The sequence below is a fragment of the Gymnoscopelus microlampas genome (assembly GCF_963454915.1).
Source record: "Gymnoscopelus microlampas genome assembly, chromosome: 11".
Taxonomy (NCBI): Eukaryota; Metazoa; Chordata; class Actinopteri; order Myctophiformes; family Myctophidae; genus Gymnoscopelus; species Gymnoscopelus microlampas.
The window spans coordinates 37,913,741-37,923,895 of record NC_139948.1 but is presented as its reverse complement, the minus strand read 5'-3'; the positions used below and the strand labels follow the sequence as shown (position 1 = coordinate 37,923,895).

The 10,155-nt window shown below is 42.9% G+C and overlaps 1 protein-coding gene across 3 annotated transcripts; it reads left to right on the top strand.

Annotated features, from left to right (window-relative positions):
* Window positions 1-2,738: 2,738 nt before the first annotated feature.
* On the top strand, window positions 2,739-9,133 carry cldnk (claudin k). 3 transcript variants are annotated; one of them, XM_084072587.1, is made up of 8 exons: window positions 2,739-2,779; window positions 4,431-4,694; window positions 4,914-4,988; window positions 5,097-5,333; window positions 5,445-5,592; window positions 5,726-5,752; window positions 5,861-7,229; window positions 7,997-8,215. In XM_084072587.1, exons 2-7 carry the CDS (start codon window positions 4,434-4,436, stop codon window positions 6,403-6,405), a joined length of 1,293 nt encoding a protein of 430 aa, XP_083928713.1. In that variant the 5' UTR covers window positions 2,739-2,779; window positions 4,431-4,433; the 3' UTR covers window positions 6,406-7,229; window positions 7,997-8,215. The 3 variants fall into 3 exon arrangements, with proteins under 3 accessions (XP_083928713.1, XP_083928714.1, XP_083928715.1); XM_084072588.1 differs by lacking the exon at window positions 4,431-4,694 and having other exon boundaries at window positions 2,745-2,779; XM_084072589.1 differs by lacking the exons at window positions 2,739-2,779; window positions 4,431-4,694; window positions 4,914-4,988; ... (1 more) ...; window positions 5,445-5,592; window positions 5,726-5,752 and having other exon boundaries at window positions 6,420-7,229; window positions 7,997-9,133.
* Window positions 9,134-10,155: the final 1,022 nt, after the last annotated feature.

The window sequence follows — 10,155 nt, the reverse complement described above, 5'->3', positions numbered from 1 at the left end:
GCAGGAAAGTAGGAATCTCCAGGTTACTTGGCCCTTGGTGTTGTCCATTTGCTAAGGGCACAAAGGCCAAATGCCAGGGCAGGAAGGCCATCAAATGAAACAAGAGTTTAGCCCATTGAAAGAATTAATTGGATTTAAGGGTTCAGGATGATTTGTAAATGTAATATGTAGACTGCATTAAAATAAATAAATCATGGCGTAAAAAATTGGTGAGGGAATAAAAAAAAGCAGTGGGCCAACGTAAGTACAGACCACTGTCTGGGGGACTCTGGTGGACGAAGTATACAGAGTTCAAGAGCAGTAGTCGTTTGGTTTCGTGTGGGTTCGAATTGAATGGAACAGTAACTCTAACACTCAGAGTGGTACAGTTGTAATAACCTCTCTCCATCGGGACAGGACAGAAACAGATTGTAGCTTTAAAGTCTTCATTATAATGTTGTAGGCCGTTACAGTTTGCTATAGTATATAACTGTAACCTGTGGCGAACCAGGAAGAAAAACAATTAGTCATCCAGCTTGTTCGTTACCCACTTTGACCACGCGATGGTGCTGTTCGACGTAAGTAATTATGGGTCTTCTTCCTTTAGACTCTTGTACAGTACTGAAATGTATGCATGCTTGAATACCTCTCTACAAATGATCCCAAGCAATAATGGGCCTCTATTTATTTTTCCATTATCAGTTGACAGGATATTCACGGTCACCAATTTTGTATGATAAGACTCAAGAGCACTACTGGCTGGAGTTCACAGTGTCTATCTTTGGACATAACATGTATGTCCAAAGATCAAACTGACATAGGCTAATTAGCTATTGACTTCCCTGATCAGAGGCAAAACATTGTCTAGATTAATAATAGTTGCAGTTAAATCACCTAGAAGGGTCAATTGATGTTTAGGAATCATATGGTTACTGTGAATACAAAACGTTATGTTCTTTTATTTACTCTATGGCCATTGCTGAGTTGCTAATTTTCACATACATTATATAATCATTTATTGCATAATGAGTGCTTGTTTATTATTGCTATAAAGAAGTCAATAGATGAGCATGTGTTCTCTTTGCCATGCCTCATACCCTGAGGATATCTTCCATCAAATTTCAAATCTGATTCCCAATCAACAGAGAGGGAGAGAGAGAGAGAGAGAGAGAGAGAGGAGGGGGGGGGGGGGGTATTTAAAGCCATTGAACATTTGCATGCAACAGCTTTGCAACAAGTGACTGAAAGAGTTAAAGAGTGAATCCCTGTACTGCAAACACATTTCACACGAGAGCTGGCTGGGTGACGAGTGGCTGTGATCAATGGACTGAACATCTTTGATAAAGACATATGCCAAGCCATGAGGACAATGGAACTGAAGAGGTCCCAGTGCTTGAGCATCCCCCAGTCCTCACGGCCTGCTCATTGCGTTTGACCTGGAGAAGATCTCCCCAAATGACATGTGAACCCCAAAGCTGGCGATGAGACGCTTTCGAGAGAAATGTATCTGTCACTGCATGGTCCTCTTGGCTTATGGAGGAAACCCGGATAGAGCAAACCTGGACGACAGGGTGTTGGAACTGATCGAGATGTTTGGAGGACGCTTCCACGTCTTCAACAGGAACTGCAGGGATCGCAGCTGGAGCCGGGCTCCTGCAGAAGCTCGAGTGGATGGTGGAGTCCTTGGGGGGGCGACCACTTCTCCAATAGAAGCTTCCGTACGGCGGAGGACAGCATGAAGAAAGAGGAGAATAAACTCAGGCAAGAGAAGGAGAGAGGCAGAGACAGTGTGGTGTAAACAGGAGCAGCAGTACAGTAGGGAGGAGTTGAATAAGCAGAAAGAAGCCTACAACATTGCTATTGGGGAAGAGATCAGAGCCCGGGCAGAAGTGGACAACGACTGGCTCAGAATCTCCCGGGCCAGAGGGTTGGATGGGCTTTTATGCTGGGGTTGGTATGGGCGTCCTAGTGGGGGCTGTGGGGGCTCAAGGACTATGGTTCTGTATGGGATAATAAGTGGTGCTGTGGGGGGTGCAGCCCAGGTGGCCATAAAAGACATGGATGACAGATCTGCACCTCCTGCCAGGCTCAACTTCAACTTGATCTTCAGCATTCGCTTCTTCTCATCTCCTCGTCCAGGAGAGGGATAAACAAACATGTAAATGACGAACAGTGTCGCATTTTATGTGATCTCACATGTGGGAACAAAGTGTTAAAAACGTGTTTTCATCATATCATGCACTTTTGTTATGTTGTTGTGGTTTCTGTACATGCTCTGGTCAGATTCAAAATTGGATTTAGAAAATGTGTAACTTGTCTTTAATCAGCCTTACCATCATTACAAGCTCATGCAGATTTGAACTGTAGATTCTTTAGCAGTGGTCATTAGTTCTGACAGTAAATCTCTCAATCTCTCTTTAGTTTAGTATTGCACTGATCCCTCCCATAGCAGTGTGTGTGTGTGTGTGTGTGTGTGTGTGTGTGTGTGTGTGTGTGTGTGTGTGTGTGTGTGTGTGTGTGTGTGTGTGTGTGTGTGTGTGTGTGTGTGTGTGTGTGTGTGTGTGTGTGTGTGTGTGTGTGTGTGTGTGTGTGTGTGTGTGTGTGTGTGTGTGTGTGTGTTTTGCATGTCAGTGGTCACTAGCCTGCTGTATAATGCTTTGGGGTGGAGTCTTAACCCGAGATGCATTGTGTAAAGTACTGCCCCCTTCCCAAACAACACACACCTAAGTACACCTGCCTTAGTCCATTGTACTGTCTGAATTATCCAGAAACAGGGACTATATGTGGACAGCTGGTATAGGTAAGGTAAACTTTGTCATCCTCTTACAAGCACATTTTATCAGTTTGCAATTCTCTTTTTTAAAACTGTACTTGTGTTCTGTCTTGATAATGATGAAACAATGAAGAAACTGAAACAAAAAAACTATGAAACGGTTGTTTACAAATATTTCCTTTTACAATCTTATGTTAACCACATTATTGATGAAATTGATATCTTTTCATTGTATTTTAAGAAAGAAAAGGGTATATCATGTCTTGTTAAAGATATAAGATAGAAAGAATTCATTAGCAGTATAACCTCAAAGATCCTTTGTGTTGTGACTACCTGTTCTGCTGCATACTTAAAGTGTAACTCAGTCACTCAGCGTCACCTTTCTCTCCAACTTCCTCTTAAGTATGAACCAAAAGAATTCTCTCCATTTCGATATTTGATAAATGCCTGATATTTGCCTGATGAAGGTCCCAGCGACCGAAACGTTGCATCTTAACTAAAATAAACTCTTTTATAAGTGAAGACAGTGTGCAGGACTCCCTCTCCCTTCTCCCTTTTTCTTCGAACAGCACTGAACTGTGGTATAGTGTGTATAGTACGTAGTTAGAGGGTTAACTTATACAAACATGCCGTTCACAGCCATTAAAATGAACGATACTTCACTACATAGCGAACATAGAGTACATGTCATTCCTTTTGTGTAATACCATTACGTAACAGGAGGTGGAATGCTGCCCTATACTGCCAAGGGCATAAGTTCAACTGTGCTGAAATGAAAACTGTTTATCTGATTGATTTAGCTCTTGTATTCTACTGTAAATGCGTATGTGAGTGCAGAATAAACAGTGTTTCTAAACTAGAAAAGAGAGAAAAAGCTATTTCTTTCACAAACATATTTTTCAAAAACGATTTTACCACAATTTACTATACTTACTGTAAAATGATTGTTTATTATTCTTTATATAAATGTATACTAATAGTGTTGAAGATATCCTTCTGGTAAGATGATTCATTTTTTTACCAAAGTGAAATGTTGCTATAAGTATTTGGCAAACCTAACCTAAAATGTATATTTCTAAACACATTATGTTTCCCCTAACATAGTTTAGTTTATGTTGTAAAATCACCACCAATGTAGATAGTTTGGAAATAATGTTTTAAGTACACATTTCTACATGGTATTCAAATACTTTGCTTTCAATAAAATAATTTTGAGCTTGATTGCTTTCTTTGAAACCAAGTTAAATGTTTATTCATCTCAAGTGTAATACTTCAGTGTATTTGAGTTTCATATCACTTTTCATATTTTCTAGTGGGATTGTTTTAATCTTCACTAGCACAGCATTTAAACAAAGTGTGAAGAAAGGTCTGGCTATGCGGACATTCATAGTTTTCTGTAAGAAACTGTGAAACCTCTCTATTTTTGTGCCTTCCTGTCTGATGTATTAGATATGTCAGTGATGAGTAATCTAGAACAGCATACTACATTATTATACATTGTTTAATATTAGTTATGTCTATTTGTATATAATAATTTCCCCAGGCATTGCATTTCTCCTTTAAGGTAGCAAAACAAATATTTATACTCATATAGGAGCTCAGCAGAGACATGTAGTGCTGCCACTTTCTGTCCTATTTGTCGATACTGGTTTGTAAAAGGCATTGTCTGTCTTTCCAGAGTATGGCGTCTACGATAGGCCTCCTCCCAGAGAAGCACTTCTTGTGTTCTCTGTGTATGGACATTTTCATCAGCCCAGTGACCATACCATGTGGACACAGCTTTTGCAAGACTTGTCTCAGCCAGTATTGGACACGACACCAGTCTTACTGCCCCCAGTGCAAGAGAGTATTTACTCAGAGGCCTGGCCTCAGTGTCAACCGCATCCTGGCAGATGTATCAGATAATTACAGGAAGAATCGACCATCACCTGTTGAGGAGATGGTAACTGCAATCCTGCTGCCATTTCTTCTCCTCCATAACTACCAAAATAATATTACATGCATTCATCTGATATATCTGCTGTTACTCATGTGTGTCTTGCTTTATTCCTGCACACAAACGCGCACGCGCGCACACACACACACACACACACACACACACACACACACACACACACACACACACACACACACACACACACACACACACACACACACACAGGTAGATGTTGAGCAACTGATTCAAGAGAGGCTACAGAAAATAGAAAGGATAAAATGCTCTCTACAGCTCTTAAAGGTACGTTCAAATCTACATTATGAAAACATAACTCCATTTTTAAATGTCATATTGATAATATGTGATATGATGATGATGATGGTAATGATGATGATGTTGTCCAATCAGACTTCTTGTCACAGAGAGGTGCGTGAGAGCCAGAGAGCGTTCTCTGCCTTGGTGAACGCCATGGAGAAGAGTCACAAAGCGGTTGTGGTGGCAATCGAGGACAGGCAGGGAGAGGAAGAGAAGAGAGTAGAAAAGTTTGTGAAGGAGCTTGAAAAGGAGATCAAGGAACTGAGGAGGAGTGAGAACGATCAATCTGCCTCTGAGCTACATGACGAGGAAGGAGACGATGAGAAAAAGGTTGAGCACCAGCACCTTTCGCCGGGGAGTCATGTTTGTGATAGACAAAATGCCTTATAAATTTGTACACTCAAAGTACGGTAATATATCCTGCTTGTATATATTCCACAGGGCATCACTTCCAACATATGCCCCTCCAATATGAAGGATTGGTCCAGGGTTACAATAGAAGCTGATCCTTGCCTTGGGGTCACCAGAAGAGCCCTTTCGGAGGAAATGGATAAGATAAGGGAGGAGGTAAACAGGCTCTGCAAATCAGGTTAGTGACATTTTTTGCATGACCCCATCCCATGACCCCATCTCACTCAACTCAGGTCTATTGTTCTTCTCGATTGGCTGTAACCCAGCTTCTACTGTATCTCACTAAGATTTCAATTATTTTGTTCTTTCAGAACTAAAGCGAATTGAAAAATACTCAGGTAATCATTGGGTGCAGGGACATGAACCAAAGTTTTGTCATGTTTTATTACCTGATATAACAGTTTCTTGACTTCCCGCTGACTTTCTGTCCTCCTTCTGTGTCTCAGTGGACATTAATCTGAGTGCTAAGACAGCACACCCCGCCCTGTGTGTCTCAGACGATAGAAAAGAGGTGAGACACACAGACAAGCTTCAGGAGGTGCCCGAAAATCCCAAGAGGTTCGACCGCGTGGCTAACACCCTGGGCAAGGAGAGCTTCGGCGGCGGGAGATACTACTGGGAGGTGGAGGTGGGGGAGAAGATAGAGTGGAGTCTCGGTGTGGTCAGACAGTCTGTGAACAGGAAAGGCAAGTTCACCGTCTGCCCGGCCAACGGCTACTGGACACTGAAGCTGAAGCCTGGAGGCCAGTATGTGGCCAACACGTCGCCGGTCACCCCAGTGGCTTTAGGACAGAAGCCCACGAAGATCGGTGTGTTTTTGGATTACAGAGAGGGCCACGTGTCCTTCTACTGTTTGGACACTGGAGTCCACATCCACACCTTCACAGATACCTTTAATGACAGGCTCCATCCTTTCTTCAATCCTGGGCGCCTGTACAGTGGCAAAAATGCTGCCCCCTTAAAGATTATCTCCAGTTGCTGCAGCATCTGAACTTCTAGAAAATCTATTATATATTCTAAACTTTACATATATTTATATTATATTATCATCTTTTAAAAAACTGCTTCAAGCAGTGTAATAATCATGCTATTTATTAAGTAATAATATATATAACAATCCAGAATAGCCCCCCGCTGACCCATTCCTCTCCAGAACATTACATTACTATTTTCAACCTCTCTTTCATGAACGTGAGCACAAAGAGGTTGCATAAGGTAAGGAGAAACATAAAGCACACTGACTCCCTACAATGTGAAGCTTCAGTGGAAATCCATGAAATGGCTGTACAGGAGAGAGAAGGCGAGATGAAACAGACTGAGAGAAAAGGCTCACATCATGGAACAAGAGAGCCCAAGATGAAAAAGAGGAGAGAATGGGTTGTTGGGTTGGATGGATGGTGGGGTGCAGGGTGGGACAGAGGTTGGCGAGGAGCGGGGATGGAGGGCACAGCAGAACAGCGGGGCATTGTGCTCGCACACCAGGCACTGGAAGACACACTCGGACACATTCACGCATTCACACACTGACTCGGGCGCGCACAGAAGCGCGTGCTTCTGCCCACCGCCACACAGTCTTGTGCTGGCATCTCGGAGGACAGCCCTCTCTCTCAGTCCAGTCCCGGGTGTCGAAGCCGATCAGCACCTCTCTGCTTCAGTACACCTGACCCTCTAAGTGAAGATCCTCTCAGGGCCATCATCATCAACCTGCTCCAGGCACTCACAACGGACTTATTGGACCATAGGACTGGAAGATTAAAACCAGAGTCTGGACCATCACCAAGGGAAGGCGTTTGACTCCAGAACGCTTAATTTGAGGTAAATGTCATAGCAACATCTAGAAGTCAACTTTGGGGAAAAAATACTGAAAATACATTTTCTTCAGTTCATTTCAAAGTCAAGAACACAAAATGTGTCAACATAAGTAAATATGTATTCCCTCTGCCAGCATTTAACACAATGCTAGAAATAAGTGTGTATAGTGTTACTTGTGTGTTCAAATTCTAATTCAATGTTTGTATACTGTATCTCCCTACAAACACCAACCAACAAATGTGCCTCTCCCTATGGGATGGGCAATCTGGAACATCTGGTCCTATTCAAGCAGGAATAAAGTGTATGAATTGATGCGCTAGAAGAGATGAGTTGATTCACAGTATTGGTAAAAGATGGACACTGAGAGCTGTGATAAATTGAGACAGGTCGTCCTGGCCCACTCTACAAGTCTCCATGAAAGCTGCTTGTGTTCAGTCTCCTCATGTTTTTCTGAGATTATCCACTCACCCGGCCAGGCGTAGCTTGACACCCACAGCTGTGTGTCAAAGGAAGCCATTCTCTGTGCTCTTCACTGGAATCCACTCACCATGGGCCTCCCAGCTTGTGTCCAAATATTTATGATAAATATATGCTCCATGATTTTTTGAAATCTTACTCGTGTTATGCAAAGTGTCTCAAGTAGTAATCCTGTTAAGAGTCATACATGTTTTTTTGCTATTATTATGGTGTGCAGCACTACATATGTGGTGGACAAAATGTACTCAAAGGGAGCTGGAGTCTAACCATTGCTTTCGTTTTTTCTATTTCAGGTACAAGCCCTCATCTGCCCCAAGCTGACCTCAACAACTCTCTGACCCTATCACAGGGGGTCAAGGGGACCAGAGTCTAACACACATTTCCAACCGTATAGACTGCCCTGACCTAATCACGACTCTTCTTCGGACTATAATCGGGCCTTGGTGCAACAAGGAGACAGACAGATTTCATATAGCCAAGACGAACTGATCCAGACTACACCTTTTGCAATGGCAACCACAGGCATGCAGTTGCTGGGCCTTATCCTGTGCATCATAGGCTGGGTAGGTGGGGCAATAGTGTGTGCCATGCCTCTGTGGCGCGTCACTGCCTTCATTGGTAACAACATAGTGGTGGCTCAGATCATCTGGGAGGGCCTTTGGATGACTTGCATTGTGCAGAGCACAGGTCAGATCCAGTGTAAGGTGTACGACAGCATGCTGGCCTTGCCCAGTGACATGCAAGCTGCCCGGGGTCTAACGGTGCTCTCCATGCTGATGTGTGCCCTCTCTTTGGCTCTGGGTGTCGTGGGAGTCAAGTGCACCAAGTGCATTGGTGTGAACAGCCTAAAGGCCCGCGTCGCTCGCATCTCTGGTGCCATCTTCGCCATCGCAGGCTTCCTGTACCTTGTGCCCATTTGCTGGACTGCCCATGCCATCATCAGGGACTTCTATGACCCACACGTAGCAGCGCCACATAAGCGTGAGCTGGGCCCTGCCCTTTACATCGGCTGGGTGGCCTCTGCCTTGATCCTTATAGGGGGGTCTCTGCTCTACGCTGGATCGAGTCCTCCTGGCATGCCTGGCTCTCCCACCTTCAGCAGTGGAGACAGCAGTCCGCGTAGGGCACCTGCCTCACAGGTCAAAGGTTACGTCTGAGTGCCCACATTTTTTTGAATACCCCAGACCCACAAATCCACCCTGACCAGTGAAAATTGAAAAACCTTTTTTTTCTCTCCTTCTCTCAATATTCCTCTTTTTAATTCTTTGATATTTAATGTTGCCATTTTGCCTTTTTCCTTGGAAAGCTGCAGGAGGCTATTTGGGGAAATCTGAACTCATTTTATTATTTCATATGCCATGTCCTCTGATAACCTTGTTTGCTCTGTTTGTCAGTGTAAAATACAATAAAGTCTTCAGTCTTCCAATTCCTCCAAAGGAGAAAATTGTGTGTATTTTCATGTCTTATAAACAGAAACACAGTAGCTCTTCATTAAACATTTTATTTGTTTCTACAGCACATGTTTTATTGAATAGTTTGCAGCGTTGAAGGCCTTTTTCATTCATGTGAACAATAATGAGTAGTGCTGTGTTGATTGGGGCAGAACAATAGAACAATAGGGATGTATTTACGTTTGTCTGTGGTGCCATACTGTTGACAAGTGTGTGTGTGTGTGTGTGTGTGTGTGTGTGTGTGTGTGTGTGTGTGTGTGTGTGTGTGTGTGTGTGTGTGTGTGTGTGTGTGTGTGTGTGTGTGTGTGTGTGTGTGTGTGTGTGTGTGTGTGTGTGTGTGTGTGTGTGTGTGTGTGTGTGTGTGTGTGTGTGTGTGTGAGAGAGAGAGAGAGAGAGAGAGAAAGAGAGAGAGAGAGAGAGAGAGAGAGAAAGAAAGAAAGAAAGAAAGAAAGAAAGAGAGTGTGAGAGAGATTGTGTGCGTGACTTGTATTTCGCCCGATTTTCTGTTCTCCACTATCCAGTAATGAAGAAATAGCAATAATAATAATGATAAAAATGATAATAATAATAATAAGGTTAATAAGGTCCCAAGATTACAAAGACTTGGTATCCTTCCATGGTTTAGCACAGACGGAGCCAGACCAATAAACCAAACACACAATCATGACACTTCCTCCTTAATTTCTGAATGACAACGATGGAAGACAATACACATTTTCCATAAGATCCTTTGAAATGCAGAAAGATTTAACCGACTGAAATACAAAGTGTGAGTCTGTGTGTGTGTCTTTGTGTAAGCATGTAATGTGGGATGATCTTTGCTCACTATGGAGCATATCTTTATTCATGAGACATTGTTGCAATCTCTCAGTGTCTTGTGCTACATTTTTTTGATTTAAATGGCTGTTCACGATCCCTATTTATGAAAAAAAAACAGCAAATTCGTATTAAGAACTTAGTAGAACTTTGTTCTCTTGATTATGATGACATTCACATATCAG

What these genes read in the sequence shown, in the direction of transcription:
- cldnk (XM_084072587.1), top strand. Translation starts at nt 4,434, where the DNA reads ATGGCGTCTACGATAGGCCTCCTCCCAGAGAAGCACTTCTTGTGTTCT. An exon ending in GCTCTCTACAGCTCTTAAAG is followed by an intron (nt 4,989 to 5,096) that starts GTACGTTCAAAT and finishes TTGTCCAATCAG; the next exon opens with ACTTCTTGTCACAGAGAGGT. An exon ending in AAGGAGACGATGAGAAAAAG is followed by an intron (nt 5,334 to 5,444) that starts GTTGAGCACCAG and finishes TATATTCCACAG; the next exon opens with GGCATCACTTCCAACATATG.